The sequence below is a fragment of the Ascidia mentula genome, chromosome 1, assembly GCF_947561715.1.
Source record: "Ascidia mentula chromosome 1, kaAscMent1.1, whole genome shotgun sequence".
Taxonomy (NCBI): Eukaryota; Metazoa; Chordata; class Ascidiacea; order Phlebobranchia; family Ascidiidae; genus Ascidia; species Ascidia mentula.
Window position 1 is genome coordinate 27,656,592 of NC_138566.1, and position 15,456 is coordinate 27,672,047.

At 39.0% G+C, this 15,456-nt stretch overlaps 4 protein-coding genes across 5 annotated transcripts; 3 read left to right on the top strand and 1 right to left on the bottom strand.

The window, feature by feature from the left end:
- The first annotated feature begins 819 nt into the window (after positions 1–819).
- On the top strand, positions 820–5,042 carry LOC145902573 (uncharacterized). Its single transcript, XM_082990605.1, has 8 exons — positions 820–1,165; positions 1,339–1,495; positions 1,606–1,625; positions 1,901–1,999; positions 2,522–2,718; positions 2,899–3,015; positions 3,114–3,335; positions 3,582–5,042. The coding sequence occupies exons 1-8, from the start codon at positions 938–940 to the stop codon at positions 4,375–4,377; spliced, it is 1,836 nt and encodes a 611-aa protein (XP_082846731.1). The 5' UTR covers positions 820–937; the 3' UTR covers positions 4,378–5,042.
- A 367-nt stretch (positions 5,043–5,409) lies between these two features.
- Positions 5,410–6,544, top strand: LOC145891392 (uncharacterized). Its single transcript, XM_082981926.1, has 2 exons — positions 5,410–6,030; positions 6,200–6,544. Exons 1-2 carry the CDS (start codon positions 5,410–5,412, stop codon positions 6,542–6,544), a joined length of 966 nt encoding a protein of 321 aa, XP_082838052.1.
- A 1,651-nt stretch (positions 6,545–8,195) lies between these two features.
- On the top strand, positions 8,196–9,606 carry LOC145910342 (caveolin-3-like). The gene is made up of 3 exons (XM_082997430.1): positions 8,196–8,588; positions 9,007–9,231; positions 9,487–9,606. Exons 1-3 carry the CDS (start codon positions 8,238–8,240, stop codon positions 9,604–9,606), a joined length of 696 nt encoding a protein of 231 aa, XP_082853556.1. The 5' UTR covers positions 8,196–8,237.
- A 189-nt stretch (positions 9,607–9,795) lies between these two features.
- LOC145899715 (inner nuclear membrane protein Man1-like) lies at positions 9,796–14,955 on the bottom strand. Of its 2 annotated transcripts, none has more exons than XM_082988624.1 (14): positions 14,840–14,955; positions 14,581–14,769; positions 14,341–14,479; positions 13,510–14,270; positions 13,398–13,452; positions 13,243–13,313; positions 12,875–12,978; positions 12,390–12,499; positions 12,141–12,242; positions 11,906–12,008; positions 11,588–11,708; positions 11,310–11,449; positions 11,059–11,164; positions 9,796–10,993 (listed from the first exon to the last, which is right to left on the bottom strand). In XM_082988624.1, exons 2-14 carry the CDS (start codon positions 14,710–14,712, stop codon positions 10,745–10,747), a joined length of 2,193 nt encoding a protein of 730 aa, XP_082844750.1. In that variant the 5' UTR covers positions 14,713–14,769; positions 14,840–14,955; the 3' UTR covers positions 9,796–10,744. The 2 variants fall into 2 exon arrangements, with proteins under 2 accessions (XP_082844750.1, XP_082844740.1); XM_082988614.1 differs by having other exon boundaries at positions 14,569–14,769.
- Between the last annotated feature and the right edge of the window lie 501 nt (positions 14,956–15,456).

Here is a 15,456-nt window from a genome sequence, read left to right on the forward strand (position 1 = left end):
ACATATCAATGTTGTCGGTAAGGGGGAATGGGTTAAGGTATTGATTTAATTACCCAAGCTTTATTCGTTGCTCCAGGCCTAAAATTCTGCATTCTTAATCCTACTTAAATGTTCAAATAACTTGGAAACAATTTAAATATTTGTTCGTAAACAATAGTTACGTTGTTGATGATTGTTTAGTCAACAATCATTATGTCAACCCCAAGACAATTAACCCACTCGGAAACCAACAATTTGTTAGTGATGTCACAAACTAACGATTGTGACGCACCTGCGAAAAGGTTGATGATTGGTCGACGTATTATTGCAGAGCAAGATACGTGTTTTTATCACAGTAACGTTGCCCGGGGGCAGAGAGCGCGTCAGACTGGCAGGACAGGTTTTCCACGGAATCACACCACGACTGTGGGGAACAGCTCGGCTGAGAAGTGACAAGTTCAAGGTTTATTAATGGAAATAGTTGCCTGGTTGATTTGATCTGATAGTGTAAGGATCAAATTTGATTTAAGCCGTATAAAATGCTGAAAGATGCTGGGAAGTCGAGCTTAGTTTGTATTTCTATAGTTTGTTTAGTGCAGACAAAAATAAGCAAATACAAAAGACTGTGCTTGGATTTGAAACTTACAATTTTATAATTCATTAATTCAAATTATAGTTTCTGTGGAATGTTGACAAAAAATAAATCTAGTCCAAGTCACTCGAAAGCTTTTACATTGAAGAAAAACGATTCCAAACGTTAACTTTAAGACACCGTATCGCTATTTTAGCGCTATATGGATTTTAACGTTTGTGTTGAACTGTTTGTGTTCGTAGCCGAGGGAAAGGCTAGAGCTTGCAGATCAAGCAACTGCCTTATAAACATTTGATAAAAAAATATTTGAAAAGTAAGTTTAGTTGCCACGAATTAGCACAAAGACCCGTAAAACCAACCTAATTGATGGGGGGACTTTCAATGAACCCCGATAACCACGGGGTGGAGGGAGCTCCAAGGTTGGCGGAACAAATCGCAAAAGAAGAAGATGAATTGGGGTTGAACATAAGCACGAAAAGTCTTCCTGTGCAAGCTGAGGAGAAGAACAAGAAGGACAAGTTGAAGATTGCTGGGTTTCAACTCGACACAACTTACCCAAGAACTGTGCCAGGATTCATTCGTATCTTGCAAGTTGTAAGTTCAAATTGAGGTCTTTTAACTAAAATACTGCAGCGAAAAGTTGTGTCAACAGAATATGTTCCGTAAAACACTTTTTACAATTACGTCTTGTGTGCTAGCGCACATAACTAGAATAAAACAGCATTTTGGTAGTTTTTTTTAACACTTATTTTTAACGTTATTTGCAGCTGACGCTTGTTGTGGCGTTCATATGTTTGTTGCTGGGCAGTTGGCCCGACCAAGGGAGCTACACATTCTACTGCCTCTTCCTTGTGTTCGGAGCTCTCATCAGTTCCTACCTACTCTTTACCGTTGTAGCCGGAACAAGGGGGGAGCATTTGTTCGGTAAACAGTTTTTACTTGCTTGCTTGGTTGTTAATTGTTAAGTGAAATTATTGTTTAAATTGTTTTCACTTTACGCCATCAAATCTTTCACAAACGTTTTATGTTTTCAGGTATTGCCTGGCGAACAGTGGTAAGTGTAAATAGATTAGAACGTGTGTGAACATATACAGAGGGAAACCTCAGAAGTAAACAGTTGGCCCACGAATTTCTGCTTCTCAACACAAGAATCTAACTTTTAGCTAATTCTATTCACTCAAAGAGTTGTCTTCAGTTAAATTAGTTTAGGACAAAGAAACTTTTTGTTTCAACAAATTGTCAAAATATTTCAACCCAACTTAATTATCGATTTATAAATTGTGGTTTTATCCATGTCCTTGAAATAACCTTCACGTTTAAAACGACCAGGAACTCGTTTATTTCGGAGTGTTCGGTCTTCTGATATTCATCGGAGCTTGTCTGGCTGCCAACAAATCCGGTGGACTAGCAGCGCTCAACGCTGGAGCTGTAAGTATTACGTCATAATAGCGTTGTTCCCGGTTTGAACACTTTACCTGGTTTCTCGTTTTAATTGGTCATTGGGTTTGCTGTAGTGGATAATAAGAAGGAACAATAGAATGAATAAAACTGCCCACAAACTTCATCGCTAGTAAGAATATGTCCAAACTCATAAACTTAACACCGCATTTCGGTAAACAAACATCTAGCCAAGCTTGCTGAGGTAATCGCCCAGGGCTTGTTGAAACGTAATGACACGTTTGTCTGACAAGATTGGTGAGATTTCCTCGCATTGTGAGGGAGATGGTTTCGCAAAAACTTTTCGAGCAAAAACTTCAAACGGTTCCCACTCATGCAAGTGATTGAGAAACTATTGCCCAAATCCACGTTGCTTGTCTCTGTTTTGCATAATGGCCAAGAGCACGTCATAACTTATTTTCTCTTCATAATTTTTTTTAACTTTGCACTCATCATGTTCTGAGTGCGAACCTGCTAAGCGAGATACGTGAAAAATAACTTTTTCCGTCGCAGGTCTTTGGCTTTTTCGCTGTAGCGACTTTTGGATATTACTTCTACGTCACGTGGAAATCTACAGGAAAGAGTGAGGAGGAGAAGCCCGCCGAGGGGGAGGGCAGTGACGCTGAGGATGTTGCCAAGGCAACGGCGTCACAGAGCGGCGCTGATGATTACAGATTGGAAATGCTTGACGAGAAGGAGGAAGAATTGCAGTGAATAACTTTCTATGTTTTCGGATATTGTTTTGTTATTTTAAGTGTTTGAATCTTGGTCGATAATTTGATAAAATCTCACTGTTTATTCTCGGGGAAAAAGATTCTGGAACAATTTCGTTTTCAAGAAGTTAAAAAGAAAAAAGTTGATTTCACTGATTTGAGATTTTCTTTTCACAGACGAAGACAATCAAGAGATTACAGGGGAAACTCCCTCCCAGTCAGTCTCAACGACGAACTTTATGAGAACGGGAAAGTCGTGGGGGAAGGTTTCAATTCTCAAAGGAGAAGGCAAAGGTAAGTCAGAGGTAGTGGGTTCAAATCCCAGTGGCCCGTGTGTTAAGTTTGTCAACTAACTTCCGTCGGGATTCGAACCATCAACCTCTTTATTTCAGCAACTCTGAAAAAGACTCGGCTTACAGTGAGGGCACTTCTACGCCCACTCGTGGCAAGATGCTGCCTCAGAAGATGAGGAGAACGGGGAGTGGATTCAACCTCGGTCAACAATTTCGAGGGGAGGAATATGATCACGTGACAGACCGACAGCCCCTCTCCCATATGACCCACAGGGGGCGCCACGGAGGGTCTTTTAGGGGAAGATCCCTTCACCAGGAAAGGTGAGTGGAGTTGAAATCGAGTTTCATAGAAATCAAATAATTCGTATTTTGCTCCAAACCGCGGATGAACAATAAACACAATAAATAGAATGTCATGGACACCGATAAAACCACAAGTGTCAGGAACCCATAGAAATCAAAAGATAACAATGTTCAAGAATTGCCCAGATCCATGTTTGTCCCGCGCACTGTGGAGTTTGTGTTTAACTTGTTTGAATTGAAAAAAACTCTCTGTGTTTACCTTAGAGCTGTTGGTTACCCGCAAGAGTTGAACGCTCACTCGTTTCACAATCCCGGATTCGAGGCGGATGACCTCCACCGGAACAGCGGGAGAAGAAAGTCGATGCCGGAGTGGCTCCGAGCTGCTCTTGGTGAAGACGTCCAGCAGGATGACATGATTGATGACGAGAGTGTGATGGATCATACCATGCAAAGAGTACAAACTCTTCCTCCAGGAAGAAACCACGAGTTTCCTCTTCTTAATGAGTCGGATGAGGAGTCCATCAACTACCCATCCGTGTCTCAGAACGGACTTCCGCCAGGATCTCGCCTCTTCTCACAATCTCTTCCGTATCACAAGAGAAGACGCAGCGCCGGAGGAGCTCTGAAGCATCACAATCACAATCATCATCACCATGGAGGAGCAACTGGAAGGAGGAGGTTGGGAAGCAGAAGACATCATCATCACCATCGACATCACCACAACAGGAGAAGCCAACATCACCATCCTCATCATAGAGGACCAAAACATCACGGATCAAGAGGAGCAGAGACTGCGAGGAGACCTGTGACCGGAGCGCAGGAGGATTACCTCCGGAGGATGGTGGGGAGTGATGAGTTGTTGATGCGTGAGGAGAGAAAGGATGGAATCCACGGCTTCCAGCCACTAGAGGGAAGACCGATTGAAACTGGGAAGAGGAGAGTGATCCCGGAGCAGCCGATATCGATCCACTTCCCGGAGCAATCGCGTTGGGATGACGACAACATAGAGAATCCTCTCATGACGAAATACTTCCATGACGCGCAACAGATGAGAGCTTAATTCCTCCTCCTTGCTGGGTTCCACATGATGAGGATGAGGATGGAGACAAGATGTCTTTCATCAAGATTGTTGCTCCACGTTTTAAATATATTCGAGTTTGCTTTCTACGTATTTAGCGTTTTCCCGCCAAATCTCCCAACCATCCTTTAATTTTTTTTTTTTTTAAAACATTTAAATAATTTTAAGTGTTTTTTAATTTTCAGTCGTAAATTTAAAATATATTGAATGAAAGTTTGCAAAACTAAACTATTTTCTTCCGAACTTTTCATTTGAGAGAACGTCTGAGGGGAATTATGCGTTTCCCACGAAGAATATTCGCGACTCACTCCCGCGATGTTGAAGCTATCAGCTATTTCCATGAGCGAGATAACTTTTTCGCGCCTTTTATTTCCACATTGTTATGCTTACAGAGGTGGTGACGTAATACCTGCATTTAAAATGCGATATATTTTGTGCCTTCCATCATTCAGTGTTGTCTAAAATCTCGATCATTGATTTTCGAAAATATTTCAATACTTGGTTTTGTTGCCACAAAAATGTTTCCGGTATAAAAAACTTCCTTTAATTTAATCATTCGTAAACATAATGTTGACTTGAATTTCTTATCATAATGCAACAAGTTTTATGCAAAGCACGCAACTTCGGCATTGTTACGTCATAAATCAATCACGATATGTTGTCTTGTTACAGCTGTTTTGTGGGGGGGGGGGGGGGGGAGTGCTAACAAGTAACAATGGTCAGGATAAGGAGAAAGTAGAAAGGGAGACCTCAATGTTCAAGAATGGAAGTCGTGAATAATTTGTTTGAACGCAAGTAGTGTAGATTAGGAATTAGTAGTCAGGGGATAATCTTGTGCAGCTAAAAGTGTTGAATGAATCAGGATTTTGTGCATTAACATTAACACATGAACGTATTTCGGTTTTGTTGCAGTTTTCGGTTGATTGCTAAATAGGAAGATGGCATTGTAATAGCAGGAAAGATTATTTCAACATGAACTTTAATTATATTTATGTATTTTTTATTGCAGACATAATGAACAACTTTAATCTACACAACCCGGAACCCTCCCAAAATTCGAGTTTGGCGTCATGTTATGACGTCACCAGCACGAATCGTTGTGAGGATGACGACCTAGTGAGGGAGCTGTTAAGCGCACGAAGGTTAATCGAAAGTTCTCCTGAAAATCTGAACCTTTGTCTCTCTCGAAACATGAAACGAGAGAATGTGGGGAAGAAGGGAGTGACGTCACGCGGTTCTACCCCTCTGATGCAAAGTTATTCTGAAGGAGATTTTCGTCTAGTGGACGCTTTGTGCGGCGACACTTTGAGGAAAGTGAGTAAACATCGGTTGGAGGAATCGTTTCCATCCTCGGTTTGGTCGGTTTCAACTCCTCACAGCAACTTGTCTGGACTTCCGGTGACGAACATGCAAAAATCGAACTTCTCCTTGTGGAAAAATGATGTCCAAAATGCGGCCGACCAAGTGGAATATTCTCAATGTGTGGGAGATGAACCCAAATCACCTTTGTTTCCTGGCAATGAACCTCAAGAACCAAATGAAAGTGTCAAGGAATGCCAGGGTTTGCCGATAACTGTGCAGCAATTCAAATCAAGACCTAGCAGGGATCCTGAAAACATCAACTATGATTTGAAGGTAAATCTGGAAACACATTCTGGTAAATAAGATATTTTATCCCAAGTAAAGGCAACTTTTGTCTTCTGTGGACGTAAATTTCCTACATTTAAGATTTTATTAAAATAGAAAAGTCGTACTTTTCGTTGACACTTTCCAACGAGTGACCTTCATTTGACCTTTGTTCCAGATCGACTTTAGTGACGTCATAGCCGAACCAGAGGGGTTCGATACCCCCAAATATTCGTGGCACGTAAGCAAAGAACTTTACGGGTTCGGTAAAAGTTGCTGTTACACTGTCGTCAGCTTTATTTTCGGAATCCCTGTGGCTTTCTTCTGGGGTTTGTGGTTCGCCATGCTCTCGTGTGCCACCGTGTGGTGCCTTATACCTATCAGGAGAAGTCACGTGATACATATGTCATACATTGGTGCATGCTGGCGTGACGTCATCAAGGCATTTTGCGACCCATTTTGTCTGAGCTGCAGTAGGATGTTTCAAAGAGTGCATGTTGCAACAGAAAAACACATTGTGTGAAATATTGTCTGTGACGTAACAATGCGGTAAACAATCGTGATTATTATTGTTTGGAAAGGAATCCATTTATCAGTGTTTGTACTTTTTTATGATTGAGATCAATGTACTTGCTATGATTCGATGTCAAATACAATGTACGACAATAAACGGGCATTTTGTTTAAACAGATGTATTTTAAATTATATTTCCCCAACTCACAACAACTCACACGTATTTAGGCGTAAACTAAAAGATTCTTTTTATTAAGAAGGTAAACGGGTTTTTACTTATTACATTCTCCCTTAGTTGGGTTACAATAGAATGTACCCGTGGATTTATGAAAAGTGAAAATGCCAAGATTTTAAAAGTTCAGAATGACGTCAATTGACTCAAGGGTGGATAAAATAACGTACATGATTATTGTAGAAAAGAAAAGCTCCAGAATACGTAGAATCCGGCATTCGGTTAGCATGGAAGTTTGATTTCAAATACAAACAGTTGGCACCATTAGTTTCTGCGTATTGCGAATATAACAGAGTAAAAACACACAAAAAAATGCAATCGTCAGGGAAATTAAAATATCTATAGATTTTTTTAGATTTGTATTCTGCGTAACTACTTTTTACTGGTTTGTGACGTATTTTTACGTAACAATGGTGTTTGACTCTAAAGGGTTTGGTTTGTTTTTACGACACTTACGTGATGACCGGTAACAGATCTAACTTTCATGTTGGAGACAATATGGTATCCTGGGCTGTGTAGATTGCAGTAAGGCAGCCAAATATCACAAGCAAGTTACAGAAGCAAGACCACGCCCATGTTATACAATGAACAACATTATGCCTCCTACTTGCTAAAAGCCATAAAAAAAGATACTTTACAGACCTGCTGTAAGTACAACAATACATACATTCGACATTGTCCCTATGACCTAACAGCACGTCACAGATTGACTGATTGTCACGTCACTAAAAGCATTCTTTACAAATAGGTGACGACAATTAGTAACACCCAGCCTGCGGTTTAAACCAAGGCGTGAAAACGTTTTGAGACAAGGAATGTCACACTTTGTAACTTGCTGTTAAAACACTTACGCGGTTTAAATCAGATTAGCTTTTTCATAGGAGCAACAATGCCCACGATGTTTAAATAATCATTTGCGAGAAAAACTAATTGCCATTGTTACGTGGTTTGTGATTGGACAAAGGCTTAACCGAATACAAAAGATTCCGAATTGCACTGAAAAGGTTTTATTTTGCAAATATCACAATGTTAAGGAGAACAAAAATGCTAAATTCAAAAGTGTGACTTAAAACGTAACAAACGTGTTATTACGTGTTTTTAGAATTTCGAATGTGCGTTTTGGTCACGTGACCCGACGAGAGAGAGAGAGAGAGAGAGAGAGAGAGAGAGAATAGAAAAAGGTGAAGAGTTGAATAAAGCTTGCCTTACTTTGACGAAACCAGATGTTATGGGAGGTGAGAAGAGGTTGCAGGGTTCAGCCATAATAATATTGGTTGGGAATCAGATGAAAGTGACCTTAGGTCACAGCAATCTGATGTTTACAGACAGAGTCGTTTGAGAAGAAATTCGTCTTGGAATATTTTAGCTTAAATTCACCTCAGGAAATTCCGAACAATTGTTTTTTAAATATTTAAATTGTAGCTGAAGATCAAACTCGAATAACAAGACATTGAAAAGTGAATTAACAAAGATGGTCGACTGCTCCGACCACAGCAGACTTTCTTCCACACCCAGCGAACTCAACAAATCTTGCCACGATTTGAGACCAGAAAGTCGGTCAAAATCTTTATGTGATGTCGACAAACCAAGTCAACGTTCGAGTTTTATCGGGGATTCCTATGATGACATCACAATGGAGGTACCAAGGTCACACGGCGAGGCTGGAGGTTCCGTTAAAGAATCAATGGACATTGCTGGAATGGAAACACTAAAGCTAGATTCGTTACAACGAGTTAAACAACAGCAACCCATGACGTCAAGCGACACGTCATCCCTTGATTACGTCAACCGAGATCCTAATAAACTTCAGGATTTTGTAAAGGTAATTAAAAGTTATCAGCACTCGATGAAAGTGTAAAGTTGTCCCACGTAACCAAAACGTAAACAAATTCAAGTAACAACAAAATCACAAAGCAACTTATTTGCTTACTCTTACAAATCTACAACGCATCCCTACAACCTCAAGGAAATAACGCGACCTTCACATATATGACGTCACAAATCCCATCATGACGTATAATGCGCGACAAATGCAGGTTTAGAACAATTACTAACAAAGGGATTAACCGCATTTAAAAACTCAGATGGTCTTTCCGGGATTTTCACTGGGAGTAGTCACGTGATGTCCACAACTGATCACGTGATTCAGGTTTGCTGATGGTGGTGGTCACGTGATTTGTGTGAATGTCACCGGGGTTAAACTTGTTTTATTTAAGCGCCTTAAACTTGTTGTGTTTCAGGTTGATTTCATGGACATCGTCGCCGAGCCCGAGGGGTCGCACAGTTTCAACACAGTTTGGGGATCAAGTTACAAAGTTTTCTCTCTCACAAGATTCTGGTTTTACCGAATTTTGTCACTTCTCTGCGGGATCCCGTGCGCCCTCTTGTGGGGATTACACTTCGCGTGTCTCACTTTCTGTAGTGTTTGGATTTTCACTCCCTGCATGAAAAGCATTGCAATTAAGGTTGGAATTATTTGCTTGTTTGTCTCGTTTGTTCGGTAACAGTAGATTTGAATGAATCATGATTGTACAAGTCATGTATGAGTGCATTGGAATGTTCCAGTTCTCTCTGCTTACAAACTTTGTTCAGTAAGGACAGATAAAATACGTAAACGGTATCCGTTACCAAATGAAGACGGTATTTCCAAAACATAAATAAAGGCGGCTGATTCAGGCATTTGAACTTTTTACAATAAAGTGAATGATTATTTTATTCAGATGAAGTTCGTTGGCAACTTGTGGTCGCTCTGCATTCAATCTTTCTTCGACCCAATCTTTCAATCTGTTGGACTCCTACTCAGCCGGACACAAGTCGCCCTGACGCTGCGCCGAGACTAGAAACACCTGACACTGTCAAGGTCACACTGATCTCAATGTTGTTTCTTCGTTGTATATTCGAAGTGAATCACTTTTCGCAAGTATTCGCAAATTTCCACGTGTATTACTTGACATTTTGTATATTTCTGCTTTCTTTGATGAAATTTTAGTTTCAAGCAACAGATTTTTGTTGTAGGAATTCAACTTTGGGAGAATATTCTCCAAGTTTATTGTTAATGAACTTTTCATTATTATGTTTGTAAACATCTTCACCACAGCCACAGTCATAAACTTGACAATAATCATTTGTCGTCACAATTTCATCCAGAATTATTGTTTACGTTTCCAGAATTATTGTTTACGTTTCTTGTATTCGCTGCTGTTAATAATTAAACAACTCTTAACGAAAGAAAAGCTCAGAAATCAAAATTCCTCGTTAGATTTTGGGGCAGGGAAGCCAGCAGCATCAGATGTACGCACACAACGATACAGGTAAAATATCTGCAAGTGACCGGGCGGTTATCCCCATCACTCCAGTTTAAAACATTCTAGAACGTTTGATGACGCTTCAATCGTTTTGCATCGAATTATTTGCAACCAGTACAACACAACCGGATGTGACGTAACATCTCACCTTGCATGAAAAATTAAAGCAACAGAAAGTATTGTGACGTCATACTGATAAGCAACACCAGGCAACAATGGGGCCAGCCATGCGTGACAACTGATTTTAATGTTGGTAAATTCCAAAGAAATTAGGTGGTGGGGGGACTCAGCGACGTCACGTGACAAATATCACCAGAAAGCATAGAAATATTACGAGCGTTTGTTAGTAAGTTGTCACAACGAATGTCTTTGGTACCAACGTAATATAAAAACACACAGACGAGAAATATGACAGCAATCAATTTAACCGCGGCCCAGATCAATAGAAAACATTTGAACTTGTTAAAATTGAAAATGTCTGTTTTTAAAATGCGTTTCTATAGATATAAGTCCGGTCGTTTCATTACCTAGTGCAACATGTCAATGACGTCATACAAAACAACCGAGTGACGTCATGCAATAAAACTGCGTTAAACCAAAAAGGTTGTTTATTTTATGTACATTTCCCCTGTGACGAAATAATGGGTGCTTCCCCTAGTGCGAGACACATTCACTAGGATTTCATGGGCGTGGAAGTCAAAGGACCACAAGAGGGCGCTGAAGGCAGAAAGGTGGAAACTTGTTGGTTTGACGAAGGTTTGAGTGGAGTTGTGTGGTTGACACTGTACGGGTAGTGGGAGTGGTATCGGGTTAGTTTGATGAACTTCACAGTCACAAGCCGACCGTCGAACCATGACCCATGGAGTGATCTGTAAGCCTTTCCTGCACCAGCGCACGATAAACACTTCACGTACACAACTCCCTAAACAACAACAGGTTAAGGGTTCAAATCCCAACCAAGGTATATAAAGAATAGCTGTGAAATACCTCGGTTGATTTCTTTTCTACAATGATGCTGACAATATCTTTGTTATCTGAACATTTCTCCAGTATGGAATCTTGTATTTCAACATGCCAGCTATCTCCTCTCTCCCTGAACACAAACATGTGATCTGTTGTTAAACCACTTCACAACTTACATGGTCAGTTTGTAAAAATGTTGATTATTCTTTTTGGTTTTGAACAAAAAAGAAATGAAAGTTTATGTAAAAATATGGCATAGTAATTTTCAAACTTACATGTCAGGATCAAACATGTTCCTTATTTTGAGACATGGTGTTGGGCTTATAGAAGGCGTGTTCATCGATCGATTTGTGTCGAATGCTTCACCTTGCCACACACGACCGGGGGGACATTGTTTCTTACCAGGTGAGGTAACCTGTATAAAAATATACATTGAAACTAAATACTGGTGAACAATTCCGGAAGTCATTTCCCATCAAAGGGAAAAGCTATAAAACCAAAATTAAGTTGAACACACATGCGGAAAGCTCGAGTGTGAGTCGAGGGTGGTTACCTGTATCCACCTCCATACAAGGAAATCTTCCCCAGAAATTCTCTGGTTCTCAACCCTGATCCTCGACTCACTTGCAGATAAAAAGTGAACGGCTTTCTCCCAAACTTTCTGCAGCTTCCTCCTAAACATTTTGCACGAATTCAAATATTTATAAGTGGAACAGACTCTGCATCCACTTCACAACACAGTTTAGTGGTAGTGTACCAGATTAACCAACAATTTTAGTTAAAGTGGTCGACATGTTCGTCGCATGATAACTTCACCAGGTTCCTGTTATTAGGATTTAGTTATAATGAATAAGTTCCAACTCATAACAACCTTTCCTGTGGTTGGATGATTATGTCCCTTGCGTGGAGAATCGGGACGAAAGGTTTCAGGGATTCGTCCTTTTGACTTTCTTCGTGGTGACTTTTTAACAAATCTGAGAAAAACAAACAGTTTCAGAGATTTTTGGAAAATTCATGACATGAATTTGAATATTAAACAAAAATTTATTGAAGTTATTTTTAATCTCTATTGCAAAACTACTTCAGTAATTTAACTAATTAAGTACCAAGTATTTTCTCCACCAGCACAAACATGGTTTGTCTTTCCTCCGCAAGTTTGCTGGTGCGATATTGTCGATACATTATCACCAACCACACAAATAATCCAGCTGAAATCAAGTAAATTGAATGTCTTTTAATGGTTATTGTCAAAAATATATCATGTATCCATACATTAACATGAGGAACTTTTGACATTTCTATCAGAACAAACTTTTACAAATGCTTCGTTGTAACTTAGACGTATGCGAGCTCACCTGACAAGACAGCACTGACACGAAGTAAAACTTTCTCGGCAGCTCGTCGGAACCTGCATAGCGTTGGAAGGATCGGGAGGTCGGAGGACATGAACCTCACCTCCGTCAAACTGTGGAGAAACAAATGATGTTGATGTTTTAAATCACAAAAACATTCTGAAAAAAAAAAATAAAATAATTGAACAATTAAAAAGTGACCTCATCAAAGATAAATACAAACAAAGACTTTTCACAAATAAATTTTTCTTGCAATCATAATCCCATTTAAAATCATAAAAATCAACTTTTGCAATATTTCGGATATAATTATATTAGTTTGAACTTCTTTATAATGTGGCATTCCCTATCTTGTTGCGATTCTTACATATTTGAGTAAAGAATATATAATTTTACTCCATGTGACAAATATTTCCAAACAGAAACCTTCGTGTAAAGAAATAAACCTATTTTTTTTGCAGGAATCAGGTTTCCAGCAACAACGTTACCTCTCCCCTTTCAGTAATTGTTCCTCTTTCACAAACAAGTTCATTTTCCACTCTGGGTTGTCTTGTATCAGTTGAAGGGATTTGAGCAACTCCGTGTTTTTTACCTGATTACACACACAAATAAATATGCAATAGTAAAATATAATATTTGTCATTAATATGCATCTCGGACTTCCCAGCAATTAAACAAAAATATTACATTTGGTGTCGAAACCAGGGCAATAAAAAATATTACAGTTTCGTTGCATTTGAAAAATAAAACCTTGCTCCTTTTTTGAGAACTAAGTAGATTTTTCCGTTATTTTTACATGTAATAATAAATTAATGTTTAATACATTGATCAATGTCTGCAATAAAATGATGCCAACCTTAATAACTGACTTCAGGTACAATATAGAAAGTAGGTTTGACTTGAGGTTGTTGCTGCATGTGAATTCACCTGGAACATAAAACAATTCTCAATCATATTTGGCTGCTAAAAAAACAAACCTGAAAATCAGAACAAAATTATGTTTAATTTTACCTGCATGTGTGGCAAGCTCATGGTGTATTTGATGAACTACTTTCATAATTTCATCCTGGAAATATAATTTGTTATGAAAACCTTATGGTCGGGAATTTTACAACAAACTTACAATATCTGTGGAGGGCGGATGGTGAGGCAATGCTGGCTTGATAATGATGGCTTCATCTGTTCGTAAACTAACGTACAAAAGTCCAAGAACAATAAAAAATACGACAGTACCAATAGGCAAAAGTGCAGAGCAATGCAAATGCCATGGTTGGCTGCTTCGTTCCGGTTGAGCAAATCCATTGTGGTGGTTGCCAACATTTGTCGGCTGATTTGAATGAATTTTCTTCCACAATCTTGCGAACATGTTTTCATCTTTTTCACCGACAGCTTGTGACTCATCACTTGCCATATCGTTTTCCTTTTCATTCATTTGTGGCAAGAGACGTTGACGAACGACATCACTCCCTACTTGAGCAGCTCCTCCATTGCATTCATTTTCTTGCATGTGGGATGCTGTTACACTTCTGGTAACTTTGCAAGCCGGTGATTTATTCGAAGAGACACTAAGTTTGTGTAACGGTCGACGAGGAGTCAATGATGATTTGAGTGGAGTTGAATTGTAGCTGGGTAGTGGAGAAGTGCTAACATCAGCCGCCATCACTTCCGTCCACGATAAATTTTCTTCATCAGAATCATCAGAATATCCGTTAGTGACGGTAGGCAAACTTTTCATCGTGGGGTTCGTCTTTCCACTCAGCCCGAGAACTGATTTATGCATTGGTTTTCTGCTTGGAGTTGGTGGCAAACTCTTTGAAGTTGTGGATTTTGGCTGCTGTGATCGTCGTCTAAGCCTCATCCCTGCAGTTTGCTTATCACCGACATCTACAAATATTTGGTAGTTATAAACACCAGGTTAACATTCAATGTTAAGATTATCCAGCACTCAACTGACCCTCATTATCATCACTCTCATCGGAACTAAAACCAAATGTTTTTCTTCTGGGTTTGGTTTGTGAGATTTTCCTTACGACTGCAGACTGATTTCCTGACCTCAATTTGGTTTTGTTATTTTTAACAGAAAATTCATCGTTCTGTAAAATATAAATAGTTGATGATTTTAACAATTCCAGGCAGACAAAAACATGTGAAATATTTACTTTTAAGTTTTTTTTAGACTTACATTGTTACATACCATGAAGTTTCTAAGTTTTGAAAGTCTTTTCAGGTACAGATTTCTTGTAGTAGAAGTAATAGGTCCAACTTTTTCGCCATAATTTAAAAGTTCTTGCCGTAATTCACGGTCCGTAAGATTCAAGTCTGTCATCCCAATATTTCCAACGAATGTTTCACCATTTAAAGAGCAACTCCATCACTCCAACTTCTGGATTAATTAAGACATGTTAAAATGCCCATGTATAGATTAAATTGATTTGCAATACCAAGATACCAACCTTTTTGTTAAACACAAAACGTTTTTCATCAAACTTTTGTTATCCAAAATCTCTTCGTTAACACAACGCGACATGCTGCAAAGTAGTACTGTGTGTCGCCTGTATCTTGTCGCTTACATAGAAAATATATGTTTTAATATATTTTAAAGATAAAAAAAATCATCAGTATTTTCATAAGATTTACTCCGTTATCTTTTAGTAAAATTGATACTTTGTGATATTTTTTCTATCAACATGTTTTGCACACATTTTTAAACAAAGATATTTGTGGAACTTTCAAATTCAAAAACTTCGGAAAAAATGAAGTTAGGCGCCTGTCTCGATCGCTTGATGGTTTTACTGGTGTCCATGTCATTTTATTTCTTCTGTGTATTGTTCATCTTCATAGTTATTTTTTTGCGCAAAATACACCAGATTTTATTTGATTTGAAAACGGGTACAATGAACATTTGATTTATACAATTTTATAATTGTACCCTACTTTACTTAAAAATAACTGTACCTACTTTACTTAAAAATAACTGTACCCTACTTTGCTGTACAAACTTGGAGTGCTGACTACATATGCAACGTAATATCCACAGGAAGTTAGAACCGGTGTCACGCTTGGCGCAGAT

Coding starts and splice junctions, on each gene's coding strand:
- LOC145902573 (XM_082990605.1), top strand. CDS start 938: ATGGGGGGACTTTCAATGAACCCCGATAACCACGGGGTGGAGGGAGCT. Junction 1,496..1,605: donor AAGGGGGGAGCATTTGTTCG/GTAAACAGTTTT, acceptor TTATGTTTTCAG/GTATTGCCTGGCGAACAGTG. Junction 1,626..1,900: donor GTATTGCCTGGCGAACAGTG/GTAAGTGTAAAT, acceptor TAAAACGACCAG/GAACTCGTTTATTTCGGAGT.
- LOC145899715 (XM_082988614.1), bottom strand. CDS start 14,712: ATGACAGACTTGAATCTTACGGACCGTGAATTACGGCAAGAACTTTTA. Junction 12,500..12,874: donor CAATTACTGAAAGGGGAGAG/GTAACGTTGTTG, acceptor GTTTCTCCACAG/TTTGACGGAGGTGAGGTTCA. Junction 10,994..11,058: donor TAGAAAAGAAATCAACCGAG/GTATTTCACAGC, acceptor GTTGTTGTTTAG/GGAGTTGTGTACGTGAAGTG.
- LOC145910342 (XM_082997430.1), top strand. CDS start 8,238: ATGGTCGACTGCTCCGACCACAGCAGACTTTCTTCCACACCCAGCGAA. Junction 8,589..9,006: donor AACTTCAGGATTTTGTAAAG/GTAATTAAAAGT, acceptor GTTGTGTTTCAG/GTTGATTTCATGGACATCGT. Junction 9,232..9,486: donor TGAAAAGCATTGCAATTAAG/GTTGGAATTATT, acceptor TATTTTATTCAG/ATGAAGTTCGTTGGCAACTT.
- LOC145891392 (XM_082981926.1), top strand. CDS start 5,410: ATGAACAACTTTAATCTACACAACCCGGAACCCTCCCAAAATTCGAGT. Junction 6,031..6,199: donor ACATCAACTATGATTTGAAG/GTAAATCTGGAA, acceptor CCTTTGTTCCAG/ATCGACTTTAGTGACGTCAT.